The following is a 19,232-nucleotide window of genomic DNA, read 5'->3' on the forward strand; positions in this document are numbered from 1 at the left end:
TCTGAGCTTGCATAGTATGCATTTTCACCATGCCCTCACAATCCTGTTCTGTGTGTAGGAGGTGGTACTTCTGTTGGTGCAGTCAGGTAGGGCAGTCATGAGCTTGCATTTCCCAGGTATCAGTGTTGATCTCAAAGCTCTTCAATGAAGCTTAGAGTGTATCCTTGAAGCACTTTTTCTGTCCACCTTGCATGCACTTGCCTTCCATCAGTTCACTGTAAAGCAATCTCTTAGGGAGTTGCATGTCAGGCGTTTGAACAGGATGGCCTCTGACTTGTCTAGCTAGGTGATTTTCAACAACTTTCTAAGGCAGTGATGTCAAAGCAGTTTAGCTTTTCGGTGTGACATATCTAAACCATACAAATCACACAGGCATACAATAGCATAGGCAGTACAGCTGCTTCATACACCTTTATCTTGGTGACCAGCCTAATACCTCCCCTCACCTACAGTGATTCAGCTGCCTGGACAAATTCACCAGCATGGTGTGTTAGTTTCACAACAGCATGCTTGCTCAAGTACTGGATCATGGAGATTCTTCCTCTGACACATTCCCAGTCACTCATGAAGTCAAGCAGGGCTGTGTACTTGCATCTATGCTGTTCAGCATGATGTTCTCAGCCATGCTGTTGGATGCTTCTGCAATGATGATAAAACCAGCATCAAGATCATATTCACAACTGATGGCAGACTCTTTAAATATGGGGAGGCTACAGGCCAAAACTAAGGTGGAAGAAGACTCAGTGTATGACCTTTAGATGTTTTAACAACCAATGTTATGAGGGAGTTATTTCCAAGTGCTATGCTGCAGTGATTCTGGCAAATAAACAAAACACATACATGGAGTATGTGCAATCAATAATGTTTACAACACTAGAGTTGCTTTTAATTCATTACTGAATATATATATATATATATATATATATATATATATATGTACACTCAACAAAATATTTTCCTTATAGGAAGGAAGGCCATTAGCTAGATTAATTAGATATTCTCCCAGACTTTTGGAGTGTTAGTTATAATATAATAATTTAATCTATAGTATATAAATCTATAGTATATACAGTTGCATTAAGTAAATAATCAAACAGTGTATACTTTTAAATTTCATCTCCTCACAATTTCAATAGTATTTTATTTGCATAAAGATCCACTTGCAAAACTTTACACATATAAGGTTTTGATTTACTGTCACCATACCAAAGATTCTATTATACTAATTGGAAAAGGCAGATAAAGAGCCAACTAACATGTGAACTATATATGATTTTGTATTACCTTCCTACAACTTGAGTTCAACTGATAGAAATTTTCTATCTACTTTCAAATAAGCAACAAATAAGAATGTTATATACTTACTCTTTGTTGCGTTTAATACCTGAAAAGAGTAAAAAGTGATGCATATAGGAATGTTATTCAATATTAAACATTTCTTGTGAGAGAAGTAAGAGTAACAATTTTCTATATCAAACAAGACTACCATTAATTACAGCAGTAAATTTGGAAATAATTTTATCTCAGATTTTCCATGTTGTTGAGATTTACAAACACCACTTCCACTCCTCCTTCACACCCTTGCAAAATAGTCCTTCCCTCCATCTCCCACTCTCCTGTTACCATCTCATGAACTTGCCTGATCCAATCTTTGGTTCCATGTCACTTATATACACCTTCATGTACCTTGGGGGTCACCCTCCATCACATCTTCAACATCTCTCTCTCTCTCTCACTCTCTCCAATTGAGTTACCCAATGTATCTCCTCTACTGCAAGACACCTATTTCTGTACTTCCATTCATACGCTAACCTCTCATCACCTAGCACAAAACCACCTCTCTCAATACTATTCCCTACTCAGTTGAAAGGGTCTTGTCTTTCTAGTTAGTTGGTGACTTCACTGCTGCTAGTGACAGGTAAAAGGCACTCAGTACACTCTGTAAAGTGGTTGGCATTATGAAGGGCATCCAATCATAGAAAACATGTCAAAACAGATAATAAAGCTTGATCTATATTCTCTCTGTCCCCCAAATGTCCTCCTTGTGTGTGTGTATGTGAGTGTGTATGTGTGTGTGCATGTTAATGTCATGTCTATGTGTATAGATACGTGCAGGTGTAGTAGTGTATGTGTGTAATTTTTAGGTAGGTTGTGTAAAAGCATGTATGTGAGGAAATGAGAGTGTGTATGAACATATGGAAAAATTGATAAGTACAAGGTGGAAGGTATTATTGATGTGTGAGCAAGTTTTCACTCAAAAGATATAGAGGTTGGAGAATGCATTCTAAGGAAAGAAGAACATTTTTAAATGTGGTAGAACTATTTAAATTCAGTGTTGATAAAAACAAATATATTGGTAAAAAATCCAGAAAAATTGGTAAAATGTTCAGATGGTAAAAAGTTTCCAGGAAAATCATCCAATTCAAGAAGATGAAATAATATACATTAAGATGATGAAAAGCCAGATGTTGATGCACAAAAGAAATAAAATGGCAAACAGAGGTGAGAAGAGAAATAACAGAATGGTATTTATAAAGAGAAGATTTGATGCAAGGGAAACAAAGGAGCAGGAAAAGCAGCATCTGAAGGTGTGGCTATTGACAGAGTGAAAATTGTGTAGTAGTCAAGCAGAAATGGCATGTGGAAGTGAGGGAAAGAAGTAGGAGAGAGAAGGGAACATAAGGAACAAGAAGGAAGGAAGGCAATGTTAGGGTGAGGTGATGAATTGAGACCAAAGTTTTGAAAAGAACATGTTCCTGTTACTTCTGGAAGAGAGGATATATATAGTAATAAAGGACCTCTCCCTCAGAGTAAAAAGCAGATTGTATGATGCCTGTGTGTGAACAGCCATGTTACATGGCAGTGAAACATGGGCTGTGACTGCAGAGGACATGTGAAGACTTGAAAGAAATGAAGCTGGTACGCTCCACTGGTTGTGCATGCCAGTAAACACATACAACAGAGTGTAAGTGTCTTAAGAGAAAAATTTGGTATAAGAGGCATCAGATACAGTGTGCAGGAGAGAGAGGACTGCTGTATGATGCATATGGATGAGGACAGCTGCATAAAGAGGTACTGATCTGTTATTGTGGAAGGAAACTGTGAAGGAGGTCGACCCAGGAAGATGTGGGTTGAGGTGGGAAAATGTGATCTTCGGATGTTGAGTCTCATGGAGGCAGTGACAAGTGGCCAGGACTTCTGGCAAATTGCTGTGCTTGAGAAGAGGCATCAAGCTAAGTGGAACTCTGATTCTGGCCTAGTGCTGGTGATGTGTGAATGGCACTTGTACCAGTGACTTGTGAGATGGACCTGTGCTAGTGTCACATAAAAGACATCCAGTACACTCACTGGAGTGTTTATTCTTATTTTTTTATTGCCCACAAGGGACTAAACATAGAGGGGACAAACAAGGACAGACAAAGGGATTAAGTCGATTACATCGACCCCAGTGCATAACTGGTACTTATTTAATCGACCCCGAAAGGATGAAAGGCTAAGTTGACCTTGGTGGAATTTGAACTCAGAGCGTAGCGGCAGACAAAATACCGCTAAGCATTTCGCTCGGCATGCTAAGGATTCTACCAGCTCGCCGCCTTTGTTTATTCTTTTAATCTTTTTAATATTGTTTATTCTTTTAATCTTTTCAGCTATGCCTCTGCTGTCATGCTGGAGCACCACTGATTTTGCACTGTTACTTATGATTATCCTTCAGTTGATTTCCTCAGGCTGGCAGGGTTTCACATCACCACTATTGTATGTGCCTTTGCCTCAGCTGTTGGTCCATTTGGTGGATGAGGGAGCTTGATTCTTCTACCCTTGTGTGTACCTTATGTCAGGCAGGTGGTTCATCAAGTATTGTGGAGAGGTGGATGTCTAGTTCCCTTTTGAAGACATCTAATTCCACATAATGTAGATTTCTTAATATTTGTGACAGAGAATTGAAGAGCTGTGAGCCTTTGAACTCTAGACTATTATAGTACCTGATCATGAATTTAGATGGAGTAGATGATGCCTTTGATACAATAAAATGGTGTCCAATTCTGGTATTTGTAAAACATTTAATGCCGAAATTGGGTACTAGACCTTCTAGAATTTTCCATATGTAGATTATTACATATTTGTCATGCATTTGCTCCAGGGAGAAAAGTTGTAGTTTTTTTAAGCCCCTCCCTGTAGCTCATCTGTTGCACTCTTACTATCTTTCCAGTGTAGTGACATTGGACAGCTTCAAGCTCTGCTGTTAGTTTGGTACTATGTGGCATGTGCCTGATATATATATATATAGTCAATGAATCTAGAATTCTCCCATTTCTTTCAATATCTAGTTGCCAAGGCTACATGTAATTTCATTTTATTTCAATTTCAGACAGATTTCTGCTCCCCTTGCAAAATGCTTGTGATAAATTTAACAATTAAAATGGACATGTATATTAGATCAGTATTAGCCTTTTAATGATAATAATTATTATTATTATTAAATATTATGGCTTTTCTTCTGAGTCTGTCTAGTTATGTGGTGTGTAAAACTTCATTTGCACAAGGCCTGCGCCCAACGTCTATTTTGCACACCAGTTATGACCACTAACCTTCCCCCACCGCCACAATTTTAATTTGTACATTAACAATTTCACCTTGTGACTCCTGTGCTGTATACGTGAATATATATTTTGAGTACACCCTTATACCTCGCCATACCCTCATACAAGTACCTTGATGAATATCGTATACAGTTAAATAAATATTTAGACATATACTTAAAATGCCCTATTTAACCACCCTGTTCTCATACCCATTTGTTGGCTCTTGCTTTAGATGTTGGACGAGGTGGAGGAAACTGTGATTCATTGTAATTCGCTGAATAAAACATGTATCAAAGGTCTATGCTAGCAGGTGATGACAAAATTTCCACAACTACCTTACCACCATGACTCCAAAGAATTCAATCTCAGGGCCACTAACATCAATGTTGGCACAATGAAAGGAAGGAGTGGGGGAGATTATTGAAATGTTTGAGTGATGCCATATTGATGCGTTTGGTGTGCAAGAAGTAAGATGGAGGGAAACCTCAGCTAGATTCTACATGGGAAAGAAACAGAGATTCATATTCTTCTGGGTTGGCAGGAAGGATAGAATGGGTGGAGTAGGCATGCTGATAGCTGAAAAGTGGGTAGATAAGGTAATTGAGGTAGTTAGAGTATGCTCCTCAGTCTGGGTTGACTGATGAGTAGAAGGACCAATTCTATGAGATCCTTTTGCGAACCACCTCAACAACAAATGACAGAGACTTTGTTATTGTAGCTGGTGACTTCAATGAACATGTTGGACAGTAACCCCATGGATTCCAGGGAGTGCATGAGGGCTATGGTTTTGGACCTAGAAATGAGGAGGGAACAAGACTGCTGGAGTTCTGTGATGCAAGTGATCTCATGATCTGCAACACTAGCTTCAAAATACCAGCCAGCCACCTAATCACTTATCAGTCTGGTGAACACCTAAGCCAGATTGACTACCTCTTCACCGGGAAACAAGATAGACGGATGCTTAAAAATGCAAAGTCTTTCCCAGGTGAAGAGTGTATGACTCAAGATAGGCTACTAGTTAGTGACTTCAGAATTAGAGCTCTGGAAAATAAACCAATCTGGAAAAGAAGACTATGGAAGCTCAAAGACCCAGCAAACAGACAAAAATTTTAAGATTTACTAATGGAAGCTTCTGAAGAAAGAGAGGAAGAGTTGGAGACATATAGCTTAGAGGACAATTGGAAGTTTTTGTGAGACAATCTACTGAGGGCTACAGATGAAATCTGTGGTTGGTGCAGAGTCCCAGCTAGACCAAGGGTGACATGGTAGAGGAGCAAGGAGGTTGACAGTGCTATTAGTACATATTGTAAAGCTGAGTTTGTGAGTGTGTGTGTGTGTGTGTGTGTGTGTGTGTGTGTGTGTGTGTGTTTGTGTGTGCGTGTTGCATCTATAGAAATCCACACTTTACAAGATAGCAATCTGGGAGTCGCACCAATGGATTACTCATGGTCAAAAATGCCCGGAATCAGCCATTTATTCTTCTTTCTTTTTTTGCTTCCTAAGACGTGAATTTTGTATTAAAAATAATTTTAGACCATAACTTCTAAAAAATTTCAGTAGGGGTATTTGCAAGCATGAGTTAAGTCCCCTTCTAGCGACGGTGAGAGAGAGAGACAGAGAGAGAGACAGAGAGAGAGAGACAGAGACAGAGACAGAGAGAGACACAGAGAGATAACAGATTTTTAAAATTTCGTCCTTATACTGACTTTCCTAAGTTGCTTACTCTTACATTTATCATCATCATCATCATCATCGTTTAACGTCCGCTTTCCATGCTAGCATGGGTTGGATGATTTGACTGAAGACTGGTGAAACCGGATGGCAACACCAGGCTCCAGTCTATGAAGAATATCATATCTTTATTTTAGATCACACCTTTACTTCTTACTACAAAAGGACTGTTTGATTTACCTGTCATGCATGAGGATTTACCTGGGATTTATATTCTATTTACATTTACTTGTATCTGATTGTTGGAAATTTAACCTTATTCCTTTATACTGAGTGCTTACTTGATATCTGCCAGGACTTTTTAATCCCATTTTATTCTTGTCTGTCTGTCTGTATGTCTGTATGTCTGTTTGTCTGTCTGTATGTATATACATACTAGGTTGAGGAAAAGGTTTGTGCGCTATGTTAAAATAATGAACTGAATGAACACACACACCACAAAAATATATAAAAAAAGTATTATTTTAACACAGTGCACGAACATTTTTCTTGACATATATTATGGAAGATTAAGTTCTGGGTTATCAATGCTTCATAAAAAATATATGTAAAATAGATATTTTGATATAAAAGGCAAATATTTGCATTGAAGCAATACATGTTCAGCGATATTTAAATCACATAAATTTGTACATACAGGATTGGTTTGTTGCATCAGAGATGCTAATATTAAAGCTCACAAGAGTATATGGAAAGTTTGAGTCCAAATTAAAATCTGAATGTGAAAATTAACATATACATCCCATGGCCATTTCAGGAACATAGTGATAGGAATAGATATCGATTTAAAATCCATTCCAGTATCACTATTTCCTTCATCAGGGATATCTATATCTTGTATGGATCACATCTGGCATTTTTGTTCATAAATGTCAAAGTTCAATTACACTATACCAGTTTATATTTTATATAAATTCGATTGGATGAAAAATGAGTTGAATAGAAATAAAATGATGAAGATGAATTTAAAATATATGGTGGAGGTGAAATTAAATATATAGGTTTCCCAGAAATTATTCTAGAGGTGAAATGATTTTTCTCTTTCTTATTCATTACAGATTTAGTGTTACTTAACGAAAGAATTTAAATGTGCATAGGTATTTATGTCTACAAAAGATGATCATTATTCCATAATTATTTTATTGATGAGAGACTTTTTATGGATTTTTTTCTTATTTAGCAAAAAATTTAAATGTGGAGAGGTATTTATGCCTACATGAAATGATAAGATCTGAGAATTTGTTAAGCATTATCTTCTTATTTAGACATAGTATATTGATTGATTCTTTTGTACATAACCTACAAGTTTGTGTATATGAATTATAAGGAGAAGTTCCAGTAACTACTGATCATATCATTTTATAGTTAATATTTTGCATTTTTAGAAGGTTAACATATGTTACTAGTGATGTGGAAAATTTAGTTTTAGGGTCAATAAATGAATTCATGTGTGCTTGGTATCTAGTTTTAAAATGGCTGTGCTCCCAATATATGTTTTGGATTGGTTAGGGTTAGATGTTAGTACTTGGCATTTATAGACTAGGTTCTTTTCTTAAACAGAAACCCCCTTAGGGACAGTATTCAGGCTTGCAGGAGTTGCATGTTTTTTGCTTCATTTGAGTTTTAACTCATTGTCCCAAATAATCTGCATTGATTTGGCTAGATTCCAAATACTGAGAAGCTGTGTTTAGTTCATTAATCACATCCATTTGACTTGTCTGGGTAGGATTTATAACCCCTTGTTGTTGTGATTCACCAATTATATTTCTTCTTGTATTATCATTAAATATAATATTACTGTTGGGCTCCAGATCAGAGGTTTCCCATAGAGAAACTTTACCTAATGAATGGTTTCTAAGCTTATATCTATTATTAGCTGCTATAATTGACCCTAGATTTGGTGTGGTGGAGTACAATATCTTTATACAAGATTTATTAAATATAGAATAATACTTATGGTTTTGTGGAAAGTTTTTGCTAAGATTTTAAAAAATAAGCCGGGGAGGTTTCTAATTTGAAGAGAGAAGGGAGGGGTAAACCATATGGTCTCCCATTTGCTAGAAGAGTTTTTTATTGCCTGTTTATTTATATTGAATTTCTTAGTGGGTTTATGCCAATAGTTATCATGATTTTGTTGAATTTGATGAATCCAACATATATGGTAAGAATGTTGTTCAAATGAATCATTCAACACGCTATATATGGAGTAAAATTCTCCCTATTCATTATATATATCATCATCATCATCATCATCGTTTAACGTCCGCTTTCCATGCTAGCATGGGTTGGACGATTTGACTGAGGACTGGTGAAACCGGATGGCAACACCAGGCTCCAGTCTGATTTGGCAGAGTTTCTACAGCTGGATGCCCTTCCTAACGCCAACCACTCAGAGAGTGTAGTGGGTGCTTTTACGTGTCACCCGCACGAAAACGGCCACGCTCGAAATGGTGTCTTTTATGTGCCACCCGCACAAGCCAGTCCAGGGGCACTGGCAACGATCTCGCTCGAAAATCCTACAGGAGCCAGTCAGGCGGTACTGGCAACGGCCACGCTCAAAATGGTGCATCTCATGTGCCACCCGCACAAGAACCAGTCCAGGGGCACTGGCAACGATCTTACTTGGCTTGCCGGGTCTTCTCACGCACAGCCCATTTCCAAAGGTCTCGGTCCGTAGTCATCGCCTCGGTGAGGCCCAATGTACGAAGGTCTTGCCTCACCACCTCAGCCCAGGTCTTCCTGGGCCTACCTCTTCCACGGGTTCCCTCAACTGTTAGGGTGTGGCACTTTTTCACGCAGCTATCCTCCTCCATTCTCACCACATGTCCATACCAGCGCAATCGTCTCTCTTGCACGCCACAACTGATGCTTCTAATGTTCAGCTTTTCTCTCAAGATACTTACACTCTGACGGGTATTCACATTGACATTACACATCCAACGGAGCATACTGGCTTCATTCCTTGCGAGCTTACGTATGTCCTCAGCAGTTACAGCCCATGTTTCACTGCCATGTAGCATGGTTGTTCGTACGCATGCGTCATACAGTCTGCCTTTTACTCTGAGTGAGAGTCCCTTTGTCGCCAGCAGGGGTAAGAGCTCTCTAAACTTTGCCCAGGCTATTCTTATTCTAGCAGCTACACTTTCAGCGCACCCACCCCCACTACTAACTTGGTCGCCCAGATAGCGGAAGCTATCGACTACCTCTAGTTTTTCACCCTGGAATGAGATAGAAGTTGTTTCCTGTTTGTTTGCAGTCTTTATTGCACCTGAACATCTGCCACAAACAAAAACTAACTTGCTAGTTAACCTGCCTTTGATGTTGCTGCACCTCTTATGTGTCCATAGCTTGCAGCGGGTACATCTTATAGAGTTACTACCTACTCCTTTTCTACATACTGAGCAGGGCCATCTACCTGAAGGGGTTTGTGTTTTATCTACCTTCCTACTTATTAGGATTTTGGTTTTAGCTAGGTTGACTCTAAGGCCCTTCAGTTCTAGACCTTGCTTCCACACCTGAAACTTCTCCTCTAGTTCTGATAGTGACTCCGCAATTAGGGCAAGGTCATCAGCATAGAGGAGCTCCCAGGGGCAACCTGTCTTGAACTCCTCTGTGATTGCCTGGAGGACTATGGTAAATAATAGGGGGCTGAGGACGGAACCTTGGTGGACCCCTACCTCTACCCGGAATTCATTGCTGTACTCATTTCCAACCCTCACCTTACTGGCCGCATCTCTGTACATGGCTCGCACAGCTCTCACTAGCCATTCTTCTATCCCAAGTTTCCTCATTGACCACCAGATAAGGGATCGGGGGACCCTGTCAAAGGCTTTCTCCATGTCAACGAAAGCCAGGTACAGAGGTTTATCCTTGGCTAGGTATTTCTCTTGCAACTGTCTCACTAGAAATAAGGCATCAGTAGTGCTTTTACCTGGCACGAACCCAAACTGCATCTCATCTAAATTGATTCGCTCCCTAATTAGTTGGGCTATGACCCTCTCTGTAACTTTCATAACCTGATCTAACAGCTTGATGCCTCTATATATATATATATATATATATATATGTGTGTTTTTATATTATTAATAAATTCATAAACTCATCAATAATATACTCAGGAAATCAATATTTAATAGTTTGAAAGACATACATCCAACATGACACGGCAACATAGTAAATTTAAAATTTAAAATATAAATATACGAAATATAAATATCAATATATATAAAAATCTGAATATAGATAAATATATGTGTGAATATATATGCGTATAAAAATATTTCTAATGTTTTAATATTATATATACATATATATATATATATACTATTGGTTCTTAATGCATCTCTGAAGAGTGGAATTACTGATAATAAGATGATCTTTAGATCACTTTGTGATTATAGTAATATCCGCGAAACGATCGTAAGATATTTAACTCCTTAAATTTTAGGTTCCTTTATATTTTATATTTTAGACTTTACAATATTCATGCTTAAATACGCATATATATTCACACATATATTTATCTATATTCAGATTTTTATATATATTGATATTTATATTTCGTATATTTATATTTTAAATTTTACATTTATTATGTTGCCGTGTCATGTTGGATGTATGTCTTTCAAAATATTAAATATTGATTTCCTGAGTATATTATTGATGAGTTTATGAATTTATTAATAATATAAAAACACATATATACACATTTATTTGCTCAAAATAATTGAGCACTCAACATAATTTCAGTTATATATTCTTTTAGAATATTTCTTTTAGAATATTACTTATAAAAGTTATATATATATATATATATATATATATATATATATATATATATATATATATATATATATATATATATTATATATATATATATATATATATATATGCACACACACAAACACATTGTTGTGATAAACAAAACTTTATAATATGAAAAACATACAAACCTCTTCTTTTGTAGAATTTATAAGCAAGAAGCCCCATTATTATTATTAATAATACAATTCCTACAGTGCAACCAATAATTATTCCCTTATTGATTTCTTGCCTTTCTGAAAAGATATATTAAAAAGACCCTGAATTATTACATCAATATATATATAGTAAATATAATAAAGAATTTTTCATTACTCATGTGTCTCATTTTATTGGGGTACACAACTCATCATCATTGTTTAACATCCGTTTTCCATGCTGGCATGGGTTGGATGGTTTCACTGAGGTCTGGAGAGCCAGTAGCTGCACCAGGTTCCAATCTGATCTGCCAATGTTTCTACAGCGGGATGCACTTCCTAATGCCAACCTCTCCGAGAGTGTAGTGGGTGCCATCAGCACAGGAGCCAGTTAGGTGAGCCTGGCATTGATCATGTCAGGGGTTTCTGGCATCGGCCACATTTGGATGGTGCTTTTTACGTGCCACCAGCATGGGAGCCACTCAGTGGGTACTAGCATCGACCTCATTTGGATGGTGCACTTTTTACGTTCCACTGGCACGGGAGCCAGTCCGGCAGACCTGGCATCGACTACGTTCAGATGGTGTTTTTTACATGCCACCAGAATGGAAGCCAGTCATGCAGTCCTGGCATCAATCACATTCAGATAATGCTTTTCATGTGCCACCGACACAGAAGCCAGTCATGGGGTACTAGCATCGACCTCGTTTGGATGGTGCTTTTTACGTTCCACCAGCACAGGAACCAGTCAGGCGGATCTGGTATTGACCACGTTCAGATGGTGCATTTTATGTGCCACCGGAACAGGAGCCAGTCAGGAGGCACTGGTCACAGCTACAATTTTGGTTTTACTCAACTAAACAGGACTTCTCAAGCATAGCATATCGCCCAACGCATCAAGGGTACTCTTAAATGGAGTGGACATGCAACACTGGCATCGGTCATGTCAGTGATTTCACTTCAGTTGCTGGGTCTTCTCAATCCCAACATATTTCCAAAGGTTCTGAATTTTTCTAACTTATCCTACTTAGTGCTGCTTTGTAGTAACTTGACATCATTTAACTTGCGATAACTGCATTAATTCAAATATTCTGTTCTATGACAAAAAAAAAAAAAAGGACACTGCTGTTGTCATTTCACATCTGTTTTCTATACTGGCATGGTGAACTGTTTGACAGGAGCTGGTAAGTCTGGGAGCAACATCAAGCTTTATTGTCTGTTTTGGCATGGTTTTTACAACTGGATCTCCTTCCTAGTGCCAAGTGTACAACTGACAGATTTATTAAATATCGATGAACATTGTATAGGGAATCATATAAGTAAAGTAACTTAACAGATTTAACCAATTTAGACCAGTAGAAAGGCCAAAAAGAGGTAATATTTAAGTATTTATATGCATTAGTTCAGTTTCCCTATTTCAGCAAAAATGCCTTACTACATTTAAAACAACTTCATTTAAACTATATAGAAAATATTTAAATAAACACACTAAAAACGGTTAATCAACCTGAAAACTTCATTACTAAAATTGAAGGAGTAGTTTCCCAATAAAAGTTTTACCATCTTCACACCCTTCTCCAACAAACCAAAATACATCTCTCCACTTCCTCACATTTCCTCTTTTAATGCCCTATGCTTATCTCTTGCTCCCCAGTTCTATCCACACTGCACTGTTCACAGTACCATTACTATCCTGTTGTCCCCTACCCACTCTCTATGCCCAGGTTTTACCAGTCACTGCATAACCCACCCCACACACCTTGCATTCATGTGAAGCCTCTACTCTCTACACATGTACCTTGGCAACACTCCTTTTCATATTCTGACCCTGTGTCTTTAGAGCATACCCTTCCACTCTGCTACCACTTATCTCCTCCTGGCTCTTCTCTACCATCCCATTTATATTCTGATCCCTGTTCCTTGTGAGCATGCTCTGGTGCTTTACCACCACCTCTCTCCTGCTCTCTTCCCCTTTCTCCTGCTCTCTGACACTCTCCCTCTTTCTCTTGCTCTCTTCCACTCCCTTTCTCTATTCCTCAGAGTGGTTAACCATGTATCTCCTCTACAGCAACATACCCATTACTGGCCTCAATCTTGATCACTCCTTCTCTCTCCCTCTTACTGGGTAACCATGCATCTCCTCTACAGCAACACATCTGTTTGTTTCTCTGTCATACACTAACCTTTCATCATCTGGCACAAGATCACCTCCAATGCCACATCCTCTCTCAAAGGATCTTTATCTTACAAGTTACTTGGTGACTCTGTCAGTGCTGGTGCCACATAAAAAGCATCCACTCCACACTGTAAAGTGGTTGGCATTTGGAAGAGCATCCAACTGTAAAAAAAAAAACATGCCAAAACTGATCTCAGTTGAGCTGGTGTCACATAAAAAGCATTCAGTCCACTCTGTGGATTGGTTGATGTTAGGAAGAGCACCTAGTCATAAAAATCATGCCAAAACAGAAAGCATAGCATGGTGCAGTCTTCCGCCTAGTGAACTCTAGTCAAAACGTCCAACCCATGCCAGCATGGAAAGCAGATGTCAAATGATGATGATAATGATAATGGTGATTTCTGAAAGGAAAATTATTTGTACTTACAAATGTAATACTGAGCAAGAAACAAAGCTAAACTAGACCCTCACACATTAAAACCCAGAGCTGACTGTAACACTTAAGCTGAAAGTAGAACTTTAAGTACTTTATGAATATGTTAATAAATTATAAACAATTCTATATAACATGAAATAACATTTTTAAATGATTAAAGAAGCATGTAACAACTTACTCTTATATCTCAAAGTAAAAGCAGTAGTTGATTTTCCCATAGAGTTTTCCACTGTTAAGGTATAAGTACCAATATCATCTTCTTCGATGTCTTCTATCTTTAAACTAGTACAACTTCCTTTGAAAGGAAACTCATTTGATAAATCATCAGTTGTTGAATATTTGTTCGAGTCAATTAATTCCTCATTTTTCTGCCATTTTACATCAGATTTTGGATGTGAATAAAAACACTGTTTGAAAATTACAGTTTCTCCATTTGAAACATTTCTCTTTTTTGGACCATTTGGTACTGAACTGTAAATAGGTTTCACTGGTAGGAAAAATAATAAAATATTAAAAGAGAAAATACACATGTACTAGAAATTAAATATTTTCTGAAACTAACAATAAATATTCTAAATTATCAATTGAAGATTATCATAAGTTTTTGAAAAAAATAAGATGAAATAATCCTTTCTACTATAGGCAAAAAGGCCTGGAATTTTGGGGAAGGGGCTAGTCAATTATATCGACCCCAGTGCTTAACAGGTACTTATTTTATCAACTCCAAAAGAATGAAAGGCAAATCTGGCCTTGGTGGAATTTGAACTCAGACTGTGAAGCTGGAAGAAATGCTACTAAGCATTTTTCTCAGAGTGGCAATAATTCTGCCAGCTTGCCACCTTAATAAGATGAAATAACAAAATATAAAAATTAATCCAGCTAGTATTTAACATTAAAACATTGATAATTCTAAACAACTGAGAACTATATCTAGGTTTACAATGTATTTGCCAAGAAGATAGTTTATAGAATTGTAAAGAAAAAAAAATTGCATGAACTTTCTACCAATAAACAAACATTCTAATAAAATTCAGCAAAAAATCTCAAATCATACAGACATGAGAAAATAGAATTAAGTAATGAAATTTCTTTTCATAACTTGTGCACATTAAAAGAATGTCTCCCAATAAAAATAATTTGAAGTATTTTATTAGTGAATCTTGGGGAAAAGGATGTCTGTTTTTCATCACATCAGAGTGGTGTTGTAATGTAGTATGAGAGGCAGAAAATGGTGTGATGCCAATAAAATGAAAGCATATAGACAGCAAAGAGAGAGAAAAATAACTAGGCATTTATGTGGCTTGATATGATGAATGCTCTTAAATTGGTTACACACAAACTGCAGGAGTATGCCATGGAGCTGTTCTAGATCCTGTCAGAATTTCACTAATTGATGATGAACTATTATGTCCAATTCTACATGAGATTTACCACAAAGGGCTATACAACAACTTGGCATAAACTTGATGTGGGAATTGCAGCTGGTGTAAAATTTCAGTGATTTGGTTCATTCTTGGAGTGGAAGTCATCCCATAAGGTATAATGACCATGAAATAAAGGTCCACCTCACCCCTAAGAATACTTAAATGGATAACGTTGCACAGCTGGTTAAAGATGAGAAATCAATGATGATAATTTTGTGTAAACTGGATGAGCTGATAAGCTGGTAAAGGAGGTATTTTAAAACAAAGAAGTCATGCAGTGTAGAACTCATTAAAGGAAGACTGAAAAAAGTGAAGTATGAAATTGCAGAAGTTATGCCTACTATAGTAGAGGAGCTTGTGAAGAGTCAGGGGAGACTGTACCACTTAATGACAGAAGTGAGGTTGAGTAGAGTTCAGAAAATGACAGAGGAAGAACTCTCAATATTTCACAAAAGGTTACTGCCAGGCAAGTTCAGACTGATGTTGGCAATTTGTTCTGTACCCTAGACTGTAGTGTTGTATGAAGTTGTACTGACATAAGTTGCAATCATTGAACAGAAATGTCAGAAATACATCTGTAAGTGGCTGGGATTGCCACAGACCCTTGCATGCATGGCTTTGTACAGCAACAAAGGTCCATTTGAGATACCAATTTGATCAGTAGTGAAGTAGTACAAATGTAGTAAAATGTAGACTATATTGTTGCTGTATTATACAAATGGCTATGTTATCCATTCCTCCCCATCCAGAGATTGACTGGAAGAAAGTGGATAACGTTTGAGGCAACAGAGAAGTTTTAGTGAGGTCCCTAGAATATAAAATTATAGTGGTCTACACACAGACCAACAGGAAAGGACTTGGAAGCAATGAGTTCAAACCATACCATACTTTGAATGAGAAGGAGAAAAGAACTGCAGCATCCAACAAGATAAAGGAAGAAGACCATTCTATGGAGTTTGTACAATGTGGTCAGCAGGGACAGTGTGTTGCGTGATTAGATGAAAGCTAAGATGGAAAGAACTTCAGTCTTGGGAGCCAACAAGAATTAGTTTTCTGATCTGCTCCATCTATGACATGCTTCCAAGTTTTGCACACTGAAAGCATTGGAAAATGGAGGCATGTGGTCTGTGCAAATGTGGAAAGGTTAGAACAATGAGGCACATATTCACCAATTTCCCACTAGGGCTGAAGAACAGATGCACATGGCAGTATAACCAAACACTTAGAGTACTGACTGATGCAGTGGTGGAGAGGATAATGTGAATTAGCAATGGTGAAAGACCACAAGTAGTGGAGCATGGGAAGATAAAGGTTGCAAGCCAGCCACTGTAAAGAAGAAGAATGATAAAAAATGAGAAGGAAGTTGGGAGTTTTCTGTTGATTCTGATGGTAAATATCACTTGTCACTTTCTACCATCAAGAGACCTGACCTTGTCATATGGTGCCAAGAAAAAAAGATGGTAAAGATGGTTGAGCTGACAGTTCCTTAGGAAGGAAACATCGAAAATGCTCTCCTTAGGAAAGAAAATATAAGGTGTTTAAACTCTGTGAAAACAATGGATGAGAGGTAATATGCCTTCCTGTAGAGACAAGTGTCAGAGGATTTGTTGGAATCAGGGTTCACTTGATGCTCAGGAGTTTTGGGCTAGGTGCAAATGACACAAAAGATGTTACTAGAAAACTGCTGGAAGTTGTTAAGAAAGCAACTCATTACATCTTCCTCAGGAGAGAGCATAAGTGATGCTGCAAGAATTAGCAATGAGGATGGTAGAAAAAACTGATCAAAAGTTGCACCATTTTATCACCAAAGCTGGTGTTGTTGCATGTGTATCTTGTTGTTTACATCAGTAGGTGGCCTTGGACAGTTCTAGTATCAGGATAGAAAGGGCTGAAACACCTACAGAGCTGCTTCACTGCCCAGAAAGAAATCAATTTCTTAACTGCAATTAAACAGACCCTTACTAATTAGACATCCAGCAACTTTGTCAAAAATTATTTTCCACTACTTTTTAACAAACCTAATAACATGAACATATATCATGGCAGCCAAACCTGTTGTATTTGCAATCGATTGCTATCCACAGTGTATCCAGTTTAACCTTCTACACATAACAAAACATTCAGTCAGTTACTTATTTTCAACCCTACTTATTTAGATGTCACCATTATAGCTTTTAATTTAAAACTAGCAAGTCAGGTGAACAACTTCAAGTGATGTATAAAAGTGGATAACTTGGTTTGCTGATTATTTGTATAAATGTGGCCAAAGACAAGACACTACTGTGTAAAATAAAGAGGAAGGTTTTTCAAAGGATTCAATTGATATAATCTGTACAAGATATCAATTCAGAAATTTTGAGATTTATGTAAGTTAGAATGGGATTATCACTATGTGATATTGTCTGCGATATCACCTTGAAATTATTAATTCCAAGTGACGAATCCATTACAAATTTTGAACTTTGTGCTCAAAGATCACTTAATCAAAAATGAAGAAATATGCAATTATGTGCATTATCGCTAATAAAGACAATCTCTACAATGCTACTCAGAAGCAGCCTATTGGTTTCACAGCCAATATTTCTAAGATTATGATGATTGATCACCACCTACATTAACTTTGATCTCAAGACATCTGAAGTGGTCTCCAGTAAAAGATATATAAAACTAGGTCTCCTAGAAACCATTGCCTTTATGTTACAAAGTGGCTTTCATAAAGGTCTAAACAGGATACAAACATTTCTCTTCTTTCTAAAGCTAACAAATATAATATGATATAGAATTTAAATGAAAACACTATGTTACTAAAAGTTTTAGGAAGATCTTTGAAAAATAAATCATTTATTGCTAAAAAGGAAACTAACTTCATATATATATATATCTCTTTATAATTTGAAATAACAACAAATATTTGATGCTCTTGGTCTATAATTTAATTCATATGCTTCCAATTAATGTGAAAAACAGCGTTCAGTTCTTTTGTGGAAATTTTGATGACAATCACTTTATTAAAACTATTGGGTTGGCAACTAAGTTCCCACTGTTTTTCTAAATTTTGGAATTTATCGTATTTTTAAATTTTGGAATCTATTTTTTTCGAGAATTCTATTTTTGAATCATTTTGGAATCTATTTTGTTTTTTTTTCTAGTTAATTTTTGTTTATTTTCAGATCATTAAAATGTAATATCAAGTTAAGGAAAATGAGCATTTTTGATACCTCCTTCTTTTTGCTTTTAATCAAGGCTCTAAGGCCACAAAAGCTGCTTATGACATTTGTGCTGTGTATGGAGAGGGTGCCATAGCTGAAAGAGCTGCTCATGATTGGTATGCCAAGTACAAAAATGGAAATTTTAACCTCAAAGATGCACCTCATTCTGGCCATCCAGTTGAGTTTGATGAAGAGTGATTAAACTAACTTTTGCACAAAAATTCTTGTCAAATGACAAGGGAACTGGCAGAGAAAATGGAATGCTCCCACACTGCTATAGAGAAGCATCTTCACTTGATGGAGCATGGGTTCCACATGCTTTAAGTGACAACAACAAAAATCAACGAACCACAATCTCCGCTGGTTGCTTGCTCGTCACAGCTCAACTCATGGACACAAGCAGCGATTTCTTTACCAAATCATTACTGATGATGAAAAATGGTGCCTGTACATCAATATGAAACAGTGTAAGGAATGGCTTAGCCCTGGTAAACAAGCGACACTGCACGTGAAACAAGATCTTTATCTGTATGTTGTGCGTATGGTGGGACTGGGAAAGAATTATCCATTACAAATTGCTTGAACGGAACCAAATGGTCAATGCAGAACTATATGTTCAACAGATGGAACAACTCAACATGGCTATTCAAGAGAAAAGACCGATTCGGTAGCATGAAGTTCTGCTGCATGACAACGCCCACCCTCATATCGCCAATAT

The 19,232-nt window shown here is 37.2% G+C and overlaps 1 protein-coding gene across 11 annotated transcripts in view; it reads right to left on the reverse strand.

Annotated features, from left to right (window-relative positions):
• The window catches only part of LOC106880794 (neural cell adhesion molecule L1.1-like), a 537,440-nt gene that overhangs the window by 59,930 nt on the left and 458,278 nt on the right, over positions 1-19,232 (reverse strand). For 5 of the 11 annotated variants that reach the window (XR_016241963.1, XR_016241961.1, XM_089352682.1 and 2 more), the window contains exons 10-11: positions 14,060-14,368; positions 11,260-11,368 (exon numbers count right to left, since the gene is read on the reverse strand). Coding sequence is in view for 8 of the 11 variants with exons in the window: in XM_089352682.1 (XP_089208808.1) it covers positions 11,260-11,368; positions 14,060-14,368 (418 nt within the window). In the remaining 3 variants the exon portion in view is untranslated. Of the gene's footprint in view, positions 1-1,365; positions 1,385-11,218; positions 11,369-14,059; positions 14,369-19,232 lie in introns of all 11 variants that reach the window. The other 6 variants (XM_089352677.1, XM_089352678.1, XM_089352683.1 and 3 more) reach the window with 2 other exon arrangements.

The sequence above is a fragment of the Octopus bimaculoides genome, chromosome 5, assembly GCF_046866305.1.
Source record: "Octopus bimaculoides isolate indiv1 chromosome 5, ASM4686630v1, whole genome shotgun sequence".
In the NCBI taxonomy this organism is placed as follows: domain Eukaryota; kingdom Metazoa; phylum Mollusca; class Cephalopoda; order Octopoda; family Octopodidae; genus Octopus; species Octopus bimaculoides.